The sequence below is a fragment of the Ixodes scapularis genome, unplaced genomic scaffold (assembly GCF_016920785.2).
Source record: "Ixodes scapularis isolate PalLabHiFi unplaced genomic scaffold, ASM1692078v2 PGA_scaffold1__304_contigs__length_218370807, whole genome shotgun sequence".
In the NCBI taxonomy this organism is placed as follows: domain Eukaryota; kingdom Metazoa; phylum Arthropoda; class Arachnida; order Ixodida; family Ixodidae; genus Ixodes; species Ixodes scapularis.
In genome coordinates this window covers 98,409,871-98,423,008 of record NW_024609846.1, presented here as the reverse complement: position 1 = coordinate 98,423,008, position 13,138 = coordinate 98,409,871, and the positions used below count along the sequence as shown (strand labels likewise).

The 13,138-nt window shown below is 48.1% G+C and overlaps 1 protein-coding gene across 2 annotated transcripts in view; it reads left to right on the top strand.

The window, feature by feature from the left end:
- The window catches only part of LOC8040335 (tyrosine-protein phosphatase non-receptor type 11), a 34,072-nt gene extending 25,983 nt beyond the window's left edge, over nucleotides 1–8,089 (top strand). For both annotated transcript variants that reach the window (XM_029974727.3, XM_029974726.4), the window contains exons 10-14: nucleotides 1,225–1,376; nucleotides 1,924–1,991; nucleotides 2,607–2,758; nucleotides 3,379–3,671; nucleotides 5,413–8,089. In XM_029974727.3, coding sequence (XP_029830587.1) covers nucleotides 1,225–1,376; nucleotides 1,924–1,991; nucleotides 2,607–2,758; nucleotides 3,379–3,671; nucleotides 5,413–5,548 — 801 coding nt within the window. In that variant the 3' untranslated portion in view covers nucleotides 5,549–8,089. The remainder of the gene's footprint in view (nucleotides 1–1,224; nucleotides 1,377–1,923; nucleotides 1,992–2,606; nucleotides 2,759–3,378; nucleotides 3,672–5,412) is intronic.
- The last annotated feature ends 5,049 nt before the right edge of the window (nucleotides 8,090–13,138 follow it).

Genomic DNA, 13,138 nt, shown 5'->3' with positions numbered 1-13,138 from the left:
AGTGCTAGCCGGAGTTACCAAGGGTGACCCACAATCACGTGTCTACTTTGGAAACACTTAAAAAGGCGTAAGCAAACATACTGTTCCGGTGTTGACGACTGAAGTGAACATGCGCTTGCACGGGCACAGCTCGATTGGTGGACAGCCGTATGTGGGTTTCGGTTTTTACGCTGCTGCTTCGGTTGCTCGTTACGACAGCATTCGCGCCACTTTCGCCAGCGGTAGCGTTTGACGAGAGGAGAATAAATGACAGCATCAGATGGACACACTGTTGTTACGAGTGGTTAACACGCCGACGAAGCAGTGCGCACGCTAACCACCAGCGGCCGAGAACGCCGGTGAAGAGTGCCATGTTCTCGCCCAAACCGCCGAAGCTGCACTTGAAATGCGTAAAGTATGTACTTGGAATCCTTTGTTATTATTTCATGGGAAAGATTCTTTTACTAATCGAATAATGAGCTAAGACAGTAAAACCGCACTTTGTGTTCTGCAATTCCAATCAAAACGCCCTTGTGCACCTTGACGGCTCTCGGAAGTTGCAGAGAACAATAGACGTAGTGGCAGCGTTATCAGCAAGCAGACTGCTCTGCACACGCGCGCCGTGTCGTATGCCCTTGAGGACGGCTGCTCGGTGCTTGTTCGTCAAGACCAGATGTTTGGAGCTCCGAATATGCGAGTGCAACGTTGATTGCCAAGAAACATACAATCTAATTGACATTTGGCAGAATGTTGAGCATACTTTCCAGGGAATCGTGTTATCCGGGACTGTATGAACTGGAAAACAAAAACGGCGCAACTCTATGGGACGTTTCCCTGCCCTCACTCGTGAACGTATGAACCGGGAAATCATATGAACCGGGAATGTATCAACAAAATTCTACTGTATACTCTTTCCTAAAACACCCCCAATGTTGTGCTCAACTACTACAACGAAGCTACCTGTCCTTTAAAAAATCACTATTGCATGTACGTAGTTCCTCAGTTTTGGACACTGTCCAAAACGGACAGAGAAGCTCAATCTGTGGCCATGTTTTATGGTGTAGCATCAAGTTCAGGATTCAGAGTTGGCCAAGAACCACAGAGCTATTTCAGCCTACTGGAATACCTTGGTAACGAACAGCCGTCACATCCAATAAAGAGACTTCTTCATGGCAAACAATTGTCACACCCGTCATTGTCATGGGGTGCGTGAACGTGGCTCTCGACGAGTGGCTTGCGGCGCAGGCCGAACCGAGGAGCGTCTTCCACTACCACTTCACGGCCTGGCCGGACCACGGGGTGCCGTCCGATCCCGGCTGCGTGCTCAATTTCCTGCACGACGTCAACCAGCGCCAGGAGTCTATCCCGGACTCTGGGCCCATCGTGGTTCACTGCAGGTGACTGGATTCACCTGTTGCAGTAATTTTAAATCAATAGGTTGCTAACACTCCCCTGTCTCCCCCCCCTTTGCATAGTAGGGTAGAGACTGCGTATTGGTTGAACGGTCTAGTAGGCGTGGAGGCATTTCGTGGTTGGATTGTGTGTGCAGCGTGAGTTTTCTGAGAAGTTGATGCAGACCCCCAAAGAACAAGTAGTACAAGGACTGAGAAGGGGATAAGTTTTTTATATGTTTTACGATTTCTTTGACACATATCACATTGCATACCATTTCTATAGGAAGTACTGCTCGTTAGAAACTGCCATCAAGTGCTATCATTCTGTTTGGCAGAATGTATAAGCCAGGGAATTGTTTTGGCCTTGAGCTTTTATCTAATAGTTTTAGACCTCATTTATGGGTGTTACAGCGTGAAATTCGTTCATCCCACGGCTCATTGGCGAGCGGGTTTTTTTCCTGTACCAAGACAATTATTCTTTTGTCCCCATTCAGAATTGCGTGTTTGTTGCTGTATGCTCTCCTACAATTGAGGACATTCTGCATTCCAGTGCTGGCATAGGGAGGACCGGCACCTTCATTGTCATCGACATGATCGTGGACCTCATCAAGAAGCAGGGTGAGTCGCGCCCACACCGTGGTTCCATTTCCCACTCCATATTTGGCACGAGAATCGAAGATGGGATTTCCCGTGCTTTTGGGTGAATGCACACTGAGTTCTGGATGTCTGAGAGGGATCATTTCTTTCATCAGAATTGAACCTTGTTTTTCTACTCTCTTGGATTTCAGGCAGGAGGCAGGTATTCTGCCTGTGTTGGCAGACTTTTTTGGTGTTGCATGATCATATATAACACTCGCTGAAATATGTTTCTTTTGCATCATTGCTGTGGTCACCGACAGAACGACAATGGCAGGGCCTTTCTTTTGGATGCCTGGCTCCTTTCGTTGTGCATTGGCTGTGCGTACTTGTTCTAAGCTAGAAAACTTGTGCTGGAAGCGGTACATCCGAAAGACCTTACAGCCTTTTTCATTCTGTCAGTGACCATAGTACATACTAAATATAGAATGCACGAAACTGAGCGGTCCACTTTGATGCCTTAGAATGCCGAACAGTCACCCGTGCAAAGTGAGAAATTATTGTGACAACCTTGCTCATATAGTATAACGAAACGTTGAATGCTTTCATGCTCTGTAGTGCTGTTTACGTGACCGCAGTCCTTGTCCCCCCGTGCAGGGCTGGCCTGCGAGATCGACATCCAGCGGACGATCCAGATGGTGCGCACCCAGCGATCGGGCATGGTGCAGACGGAGGCCCAGTACAAGTTTGTCTACCTGGCCGTGGAGCACTACATAGAGACCCTGCAGCAGCGCATGCAAGCCGAGCAGGTACCACCACGCCCCTCGCCTCTCGCGTCGGTCTGGCACAGCACGTGTTGCCAATGAGCCAACCTCTTTCAGTAACGTTCGTTGGCAACGGAGAATCTTATCTGAATAATTAAACGGCGGAAGCCCATCGAAACTGCAAGAGAGCCATGCCTGAGAAATGAGAGCTCGTGTTGAGCTTGCCCTTGGATGACAGACTATAGGACAGCAGAGAACACAAGATTATAAATGTACAAGGTTGCAGTATGGCTTCTCCATGTATAGTTACTGTTGCTCGCGTTAACATTTATTATTCCTTTAATCGCTCGTTTTGCAGCTGGTTCTAATTGCAGCTTATTCATCGTTAGTTTGTGCTTTCTATGTTTTGCAGAGTGCCATAGAGTCCCATTTATCTGGGGACTTCATAGTTCTCTGCTGTAACCATCTAGACTATTAATGCTTCGGTCGATCGAGTCGCGGGGAGGTAGCGTGGAGCGGAACGACCCCCCTACTAACGCCGTCGGGTGGGGTGCAAATTAGACCTGCCACACAACGGATACGTTGCGCATCCGACGCTTGGTAAATTTCTGTGGCACGGGACGCGTTGCCGAGGCCAAACAGCCCCCCGTGGCTCTTTCTTGCAGAAGAGCATCATGCTCGGCCGGGAGTACACCAACATTAAGTACTCCGGGGAGGTGCCCACGGTGGCGGCCGTGGGGGTTCTGCCGGAGGCGGGCAGCCCCGTGCCGGCCATGCCCGTGCCCCTGGTGCCCACCCCCGTGCGGGCCACCCTGGCGGTGCCGCCTGTGCTCACCCCCACAGCCTCACCCACCCTGACCCCGGCCTCTTCGCCCCTGACCTTGGACTCGGCCGGGGCCAAGAAGCCCGCCGTGCTGCCCCGCACCTTCCTCACTGACTCCGGCTCCTGCGTGCCAAGGTACGGTGCCCCCTCCTTCACGGTCAGTCCCCGCCCCTCAGCGGGAACGACCAAAATCGTGTGAACTAACGCGTGAGAAAAGTCGGTACAAGCGTGTTGGAAGTTTAAAGGAGCTGTGCAACAATTTTAGGGCTTTGCTTAAATTATTGTGGAAGTTGATGCCCGACACTTCTGAAGTGAACTACAGAAAACAGATTTTGCCTGGATACCCTAGTTTTTATTTTAAAAAATGAAAAAGATCCAGGTTTTTGCCGCCTCTCAACTCGTACGTCGTCTTCCGAGTCACGTGCGCAGTGACGTTGAGGGGGTAGGCGCGGGGTTCCGGAAACGTTCTCTCTTTAGAGCCATCAGTGAGCAGCGAGAACTGATCCGCTCGTGACCGCGTGACCACGTGCTGGCGTGCACCGCGCAAACAATATGGTGAAAGGAGGAAAGTCTCATCCGGGTCCGGCCATACCCGTCCGACCCTGTCCCCCTCCCACTCCGGCTTCTGGCAGCTGTTCGCGGTAGCAGAGAGAGCTGGCGGTTCTAGGCACCTAGGATAGATGGCGCCACTAAAACTCCGTATAATATAAGTTTTGTCGATGATACCAGGTTTTTGACATTTATATATATGTTGGAACGACAAGATTTATAGAAAAGTTACCTTTTATCGAGCAGGTATTTGCACAACTTGCAGTCTTTCTACGTACAAGGTTCCCCATCGACGTCATGCCGTGTGTTTCTCATGGCCACCGCTCGCGGCTGCAGGTCGGGGAATATTCTAAGTTTTGCCTCGCTATTACGTGGCGGAATCGCAACATTCCGATGAAAGGAGGTGTGTTTTCTGTCATTTGTGGCAAGGTGAACAATTTCAAAAGCAGAAGATGCCAATTCTTTCAATGTTAAAATCGTTGCACAGCTCCTTTATTTGCACACTGAGGGAGGTAACGGCAAAAATTGAGCAGGCACGACCAAGCCGACAAATACAGGGAGCACAGAATATATCTTGCGCAAGCCACACACACTTTTATGTGTGTAATTTTATTTTGTATATTTTTTTTTATTTAGCGGAGAAATACTATTATTTTATTGGGCGGCGTTGGGTGGAACCACGACATCACACAACACTCAGCTCCTACTCAATTTAGCGGACCGCTACGTACACATGGGATCCTTCGCAAAAACCTCACCAAATAAAGGGACAAAAAGACTCAAGCTTGTGTCTGTTTGTCCCTTTGAAGTTTGTAGCGTTTATAGGCCCAGCTGTTGGTGCTTTCTTGTCTGTGCTTGAGACGTAGTCTGGATAGTAATGTTACACCGGTGACATCGCAGTATTCACGACAATCGGTATCCGACCGTGGCGCCAGAACTGCGGAAATTTCCAGGTCGAAACTTTTTACGCAACGCTGTGGTGTCGCGTCTCCCCGTGACGACATGGACGACCTCTAAATGCTACGCTTTTAGACTGCCTTTGGTTAGTTACCAGAAAAACGCCAGTTTTTTGTTACGTTGCTCTCTGTATGTATGCGAGGAAATATTTAATATTACGACATTTCTCCAAGAAACATCCAAAGACTGTAGAGAACCAAAATAGGTTGCCTTTCAACTTTAGAACTACACGTACGTAATCTCGCGGATCTCCAAGCAAAAAGCCGTTAGTTTGGAGTGTGGCATTCTCGTGCTACTTCCAAAGCCGCCCTATCTTAGCGTGTCAAGGGTCCCCTCATCACTGGAGATTGCCCGCTCTGTCCGCATGCAGGCCGCCCACCGAAACGCCGCGCCAAATCTACGAGAACATTCCCCTGAAGGACCGGAAGTCGCCGGTGTCGTGCACCAGCTTCCATGTTGGGCCGCCCCCAACGCCGGCACCCCCGCCACCGCCCAAGAAGTCGTGACAGGCCGACCCCTCCTCCTTCACCAGAGCCCCGCGCATGTTTGTCTCGGAGCTTCTCCACTAGGCCGTGCGAGTGCGCTTCCGAGCGCGTGTTCGAGCGTACGAGAAGAGGAGAGAGTGGCCACAGATTTGCACCACCCTTCCGACCCGGTGGCCGCACGGAAGCGAGGAAGGAGGGATGGCACCCAAGAGCGTCCCTTGCTGCGTTCCGACCATTTCCGTCGAGCTGTTGAATGACGTTTCTTGCGCTGTTGCGATGGCTTCGTTTTTCTTAGGTGTTCATACCGTCCTAGTGTCCTTTTGAACAAACATTTTGGCATCGTTCTAGATTGGGGCACAGGTGTGCAAAGTGAGCGACACCGGGCTCGCTTTTAAGCGTCACGTCTTGCTGGCCGGTTTCTATCGGTCGCTGCCGTTGCGGCGTAGCAGCTTGCGAGACGCATTGTCCATCCCGAAACAGGACCGGGTCTCATTGACTTGCTGGCTGCTCGCTTTCCGTCTACAGCTGTTTCATCGTTTTTGTTCAGATCGTCGCCCGGTGTAAAGTCATGCCTGTGGTGCTCCTTCCTGTATGGCTGGCACTAGTCTTTCTCCCTTTGCTTTCTTTTTTTTTTTTTCCAATGATTACATTGATGAATTGTGCATTTGCTGCTTCTTTGTTGTCTTAGCCGGGAACCTGGAACGTTTCAGATAACGCAAGAGTGGTGTTGACTGTTAATGGTGAAGGACAGTTTCCTCCACCGTATTTTAGGTAACAGTTGTGATACTTGAGTCTGGTTGCATTTCTGGCTCCTATGCCGCCCTATCGTAAATGGGCATAGGAAGGACTTGTTCAATTGTTGCACCACTTTGCCCTTGGATTCTATAAGTAGCCCTTTTCGGAGCACCAAACAGCTCGCAGCCCTTGAAGAGAGTGCGTCTGAGCAATGGTACTTTGCTTTTTATTCTGTTTTCTGCACATCCTGGCCCCATTGCCGAGTTAGGCGGTAGCTTCCTGCAAACAGGTGGACGCCACAGTTCACACACAGGGCACTTACCTCAAAGTTCGCCCCTCAAAGTTTGTGCATAGGCATTTGGTAAAACCTTCGACAACTAGTAGAAACTTAGCTGCCAGTTTTTAAGAGTTGTGGCCAGTTAGGCCACCACTACCTATGTATGTTAGTCTGGGCTGCCCCAGCATAGTTCATGCTGCAGAGTTTGTTAACTAGACAATTTAATACATAGTTGTAGACAAATGCAGTGTGTTGCCCATTTGTGGCATTGGAGCATCGTGCACATTTGTACCCGTGCTGGTAAGAGTGCATATTTTTCAAAACCTTACGAAATGTTGAAACAATGCATCTCTCTCTGGAATGCTCGCATTTCACCACTGACGTGACGTTTTGTAGGTATGTGTATAGATAGGACTCTGGACTCTTCAAATGCTACTCCTAGGATGCTGTTACCTCTCACTCAGTTGATTGTTGCAACGGCATTTTGTTTGCCGGTGGAAGCTCGTCCGCACGAAGGTGGATGCCAAAGAACGGGAAGTTTTTATGCCATGCAGGAGATCGCGACTAGAGTGCGAACCTGCACGCAAGCTGGAGCAGCACATATTTCTAGACAGCTAAGCTCATCTGTCGCTCCTCTTTCATTCTGAAATGCTCACAGCACTAGAAGGCTCGCAAGTAGCACAGCGCAAGAACGACTGTGCAAAACCTCCCGCAAGCTGCAGTTTCGAGGTGCCCTCTTCCTCCTTGCCCTTAAAACAAGGGACCTGCTTTCTTTGAAATCTAGAGATATACTGTCGCAGACAGCATAAACTGAAACGGTCCTTCGTGCTTTTCTGGCATATCTTTAAGTTTCAGAAAGAGCTGTTGTCTAAACTAGGGATGCAATGCAATGCAAAGTCAAGGTCCCATTCTTCAGGTTGTTTGACAAAATTGAGAAATGCCAGAGCTTGCAGGGAACCGCCGACTCAGAAAAAAGTTGGATTAGGTGTTTCAAGCTTATATTGTCTGCGGGGTAACGGTGCAGCTTTACTCTTCTATCTTTCCCGGAAAGCGTGTAGAGGCACTCTAGGGACCCGGAATAACAGATAGTAGTTATGACATCTCTCTCCCCCCCCCCCCCCCCCCTCCTCCTTCCCCTTGGCTTGTGCTGATGATCTCAAGATGCATGTCCCCTCTCCACCGATCGTTTGATGAGAGAGAGAGAAGCCTATCTTCAGCGTAGAAGGAAGGAGGCCTGCAATCGGCAGCATTCTGTGTAAAGTAATACTGAAACCGGAAGTGATAGCCGCTCCCCGTCTGCACTATCGCCCCAGCCGCAAGGTCCGCCGGTCTTCTGCGACCGGAGCACTCGGTGGAGGCGGCCTCTCTGTGCCAGGAGATACTCGCAGTAACAATAATGCGCTTACCTGTTCTCGGTGTCGCCGTGATGAAGTGCTCAGTTCACAGTGTACCTGTGCAGACCTTTGAGAAAGCTCTGGTGTTCTTGGGGGATTGACCTGTTTGTGTTTCTTTGTACTGTTTTAGCCCCAAAGAAATGATTTTTTTTTTTTCAGAGTATATTATATACTGTGATTGAAGTTGACAAAAAAAAAAGGTGTTCTATTGTATGTACAATAAATTTATTCTATTAAATAGACACCATGTATGTTATGGTTTGGATTTATTTTAGTGGCTGAATAATATGACTATTAATGCACAGAACATGTGGGTAATGCGGTGCAACGTATATATACGGACATGAGTCAAGGTACAGCTTTGAGAAAATACTCGTAAGTATGCTTTTATTGGGCGTTCAATATTTAACGTCTTGTAGCTACTGGTGGTAACAAAAGTCCAAGCCATGCATACTGGAAGAGTTTGTCTGGTCATCAGATGCCCCGTAGGATGTCGCAGACTTTGCCACAACACGAAGTCCAGCGCCCTTCTTATCTCGTCGGGAAACTGCAGTGTTCCTTTCGGCACCGATAACACAACTGTGGACAAGTTGTCAGACTCCCCGGCTGCTCGATTCGCAGGCCCAAGTTCATGGACTCTTGGCCTCTTCAAGGGAAATTAACCTGAGACTGGGGTAGAGAAGAAACATCAAAACATAGAAGAGACTGAAAATAGGATGACGTCTCAGGTTAATTCAACATGGTTAATATTCACCAGCTCGCCTGCACCCTTACGATTTTTTCTAGAACTACTGTACTCCACTTTGCACATCCGACGTTCCTAACTCTTCCCATCTTCCTAAACGTCGTTGTGTGTCGTAATACCAGAAACCGGCATTTTAAAGGTTAAAAACGCGAATATGGGACGCACACTTTCATGCCAAGCTGAAATTGAGTGATTCAAATAAAAAAAAAAAAAAAAAAAAAACATGCACATTTACAATATTGTTATCTCTTCTGGCGAAGGCCCAGCAACCGTTGCATTCGTTTTCGCGCACGAAACGGTGACTCCCAGAGAAAGTAAGAACGCAGTAGTTATTGCGTTCGTTTTAACAATGCACACACTTCCAGGTTTGCGCGAATGAGGCCTCAAAACCGAAACTCGTAGCGTGACTCATGATTGCGTCTGCTAACTACCCAACCTCGTTGTCACGCCACTTGTTCAAGAAGCAAATGTAAGATTGCCTGTAAACACACGAAATGACACCTATACAGTTATCTTGTAGAATATCACCTTATTTAGTAACAGCTGTGTCGATTTGCATTATATGTTGTATTTAAAGGGCAACTCCGCTCAATTCCGAAGATTTCGGGATAATGAGTGATTTCGAATTACAAATCCCTAGTAAAAGACACTACGTCGTTTGCTTCACGAAAAATTTGATATATATTTTTAAATCTAATTTTAAACACGAGTGGAAATCGAAACCGAAACTTCGGCTCCGTCCGGCAACATTAGCTTTGGGCCGCCAAGAGCCCGAAAGCTTACATTTAAATACCTACACACTGGTGATGGGGCTGAACAGACTACTTCAGTGAAAAAAGGGGTGAAAGAGGCAGAGAGGAAAATGTGGGAAGAAAGAATGCAGGATAAATCAGCTCTAACAGTGTACAGGTCACGAAAGCAGGACATAAGAAAGGAAAATGTGTTTGACAACTCAATAGGAGGTTCTTTGCTGTTCGAGGCGAGAACGGGGGCTTTGAGGACGAGGACGTATAGGGCTAAATTTCAGGAGATAGACACATTATGTGCTGCTTGCCATAATGAGAGTGAGACACTTGAGCACTTGGTATTAAAGTGCACGGGGCTTCGTCCTGCACTCCCTGAAGGGGTAACAGATCTGGCCGGGGCCCTGGGGTTTGCTGGCGACGATGGAGGGACGGAGGAGAAGAGGATTGCAGTCACAAAGAGGCGATTAGAAGATTGGTGGAAATTATCTAGGGAAAATTGAATGATACAGAACTAACTAGCACAGCTGGGGACAGGCGGGACAGAGGAAAATTGGGACTCCCTCCCGCGTGGCTCCGGCCCAAAGTCTCAACCCTGTCTCCCAGTGGGTCCGGTGCGGGGGTAACGCCGACAAGGTCTGACCAGAGGAAAATTGGCGACTCCCTCGCCGGGGGGAAGAGGCGGGGGTGATGTTTTTAGTTTTTTTGCCCGATCCCCCAAAGGTCATCCTGGTGATATGCCACACTACCTGGTGATAGTTAGGGGGTAGAAAATTGGCTTAGAAGGGCGCGGGAAATCAAATCAAATGTTTGTCTTTCTTAGACTTAGGCTAGGTGGCGCAAGCTACCACCCGCTACAAAGGGTATAGCCAGTAAAATTCATCCATCCATCCAGAACATGGCCGTCACGTGCTACGATATGTCACGTGATCTTCGGGCCAACGACGGGCGGGATTGGGGCGGGCGTGTGGCAGGGCGCGAGTGTCGTCTGCACTGCACTCTTCGCCACGTTTTGGTGTCTACGGCATTCGACGACGTCTGCACAACTAGTCTGCGCACGTGGTGTCTGTAATGTGAACGAAACTCCGAGAAACAAAAATCAGAAACGGTGAGAAAACGACGGTGGTTGTGACGCGGAAGACGGCGATAACGGCGGGCGGCCGGACGGTTCCCAAGAAGCGCGCGCCAATCACGTGGACACCGCCAGTCTTGGGAAGTAATTAGTTACTGGTAACGCGTTACCGGTAACTACTTACTTTTTTCGGTAACTTTTGCTTCTAACGCGTTACTCTTTAATACTGGTAACTTGTAACTGTAGCACTGTTACTTTTTATTGGGCAACTGTAATTGTTTAGGCCGTTACAGTTACTTTTTTTACCAGATAAATTAGAATCCACTGCCGCGGACATGAAAACATTTCCATCTTGAAGTATTTTTCTCCAAGCTCCTCGATGACAAAAAAAATAAAAAATAATAATAATAATAAAGAGAAGCGTGGTCTGGTTCAGCCCACGACCGAGAATGGACGAAGGACGAGTCAGCACGAAACTGAGAGATAAAGGAAGCGACTTTGGCTCAGTCTTCTTTCGTGGGGACTATCTGCAAGTGTCGGTGGTCGTGTGATATGTCTCCGAGTATTCCGTCTGGACTGTGTCCGTGCTGGCGTTTTTACACCCAGCCGTTCGCCGTTTCCTCTTCCCTTTAAGGAAGCCGTCCCCATATTGTGCAGAAAGCCGGCGCTTGTTTAACTTATTTGCTCTCTTCAGAGCCGCTCGAGTAAACACGACTTCTACAGTTGGCGTTTCGGACATAGGCGCCGGGGTGGTCGCCGTACACTCGTAAAGCACCAGAAGTTAATTGTCTCCTTTCCCCCTCTATTCTTTCGAAGCTGTTTGACCTGCTATATTTAGGTCTGCTTCCAAGTATATCCCATAAGGTAATTATGTGACTATATCTTTCCTCATTCGTTTCGGAGTGAAATATAAACCGAAACGTTCACTGACACGTGTCGATAACAATTTTGAAAAACGGTTGATTCTAGGTTATAACAATTATTGCAAATAAATTATGCACATCTAAATGCTGAAATGGCGAATGATGCAAAAAAAGAAAACGCCCTTCGGGTTTAAATTTTTTTAATATCTCAGTTTACCTTTCTTTTCACTATAGTGTAACAACTATAATATTGTTTTGGTTTGGGATTTCTTGTGTCCAATTTTCGTACTGTAACGACGTTACTGTTTTTGCAGTAACTGTAACACGTTACTTTTTGAAACCGGTAAGTGTAACTGTAACAGAGTTACTTTTTACCCATAGGTAACTGTAACACTGTTACTTTTTACTGGTAACGTGCCCATGACTGGACACCGCTGAGCACCGAGAGGCAACGTTGCTGACGTCAGGCGCTACGCTCACCCCAACGTTGGCTCACCCGGAGAAGTAAAAACAAGCAAAAGGGGGCCACGATGATGACGTTTAGCTTAATGTTGGCTCCGCGCATGCCGTAGCCTTGACTGCGCTGTTGGTTGAGCCGAATTCGCCCGCTCGAGTCAGCCGATTCCGGCAACTTGGCGAGTTGCAAAGTTTGCCGGACCGTTTAACCATTTAGACGGAACTGCGTCGTAATATGTGACGTGTGGTCTTCCTAGGCGATAGTGAAGAGGACTGCATTGTTTTTCAAAACCAAAAATGAAGCGGAGTTGCCCTGTAAGTTAAAAAAAAAAAAAAACATCACAAAAACTTTTTTCGACAGAAAAAAAAAATATCAACGTTAAGTTTCGCAACAATGCATTTTTGCCGAATTACGATAGACATATATGTCTGTATCGTCCCTTGTGTGTCTCCACCCTCTAAATGTTTAAAAAGCACCAACACGCTCAAATAGCACATCTTTAGCAAAGTTCAGCTTTGCCGAACTTTGCTATTCGGCGCTGAATTTTCGATTCGGCAAAAGTTCGGCCTATCACTAGTAGTTAGTAATGCTCCGCGAGAAGCAGCACTTTCTTTTTATTGCGGTTCTTGAGGTTCGCCGCTGAACTTTATGGTTTGCCGGGAGAGTGAAGAGGGAGAGAAAGGTTCTTGGAGAGGAGGAACCGGCGTCTTTACTTGCCTTTTCCTCGAGCTCGCATCACATTTTTTTTTCCTTTTGGTAGCGGATTTTTAGGCAGCGCGGAGAATTTCTTCTCACAACTGCAATAGCACGCTTTGACGACGAGTTTAAGGTCTCCAACTGGAATGTGCCAGACAAGCCAAATGTTAAGAAAGTTAGTAGACGGAATTTATAGGTTCTTAATTTGTACATTACCACTTTTCATTCGTACACCAAGAAAGGCAGAGCAGCGCATATCGTCGTCACGCAAGCCGTGGAGCCGGCGGGCGCACCGCGCCTGCGCACTGGGGCAGCGTGATGTCACCATCGGAGCGCCGTGTGCAAAAGACGTGGCGCGCTGCTTGTATAGACCTTTTCACCCTCCGCCGCATGGGCGCTGCCATCTTGGAATCACGTGATGCGGCCGCCATTAGGTTGCTTCAACTTGTTGCTCCGCTCTCCCGTCCGCGCCTTGGCGGATGCGTTGAATTCGTGTTTTTCGTCGCGTTTCACCGCGTCTCTTGCCTTACTCCGTAAAGTGCCGTCCGATACTTATGCTTACCATGCAATTGCATTACAAAATTATGCGCGCAACTTCTGCAGCTAATTTTTTAACACGTTTTGAATAT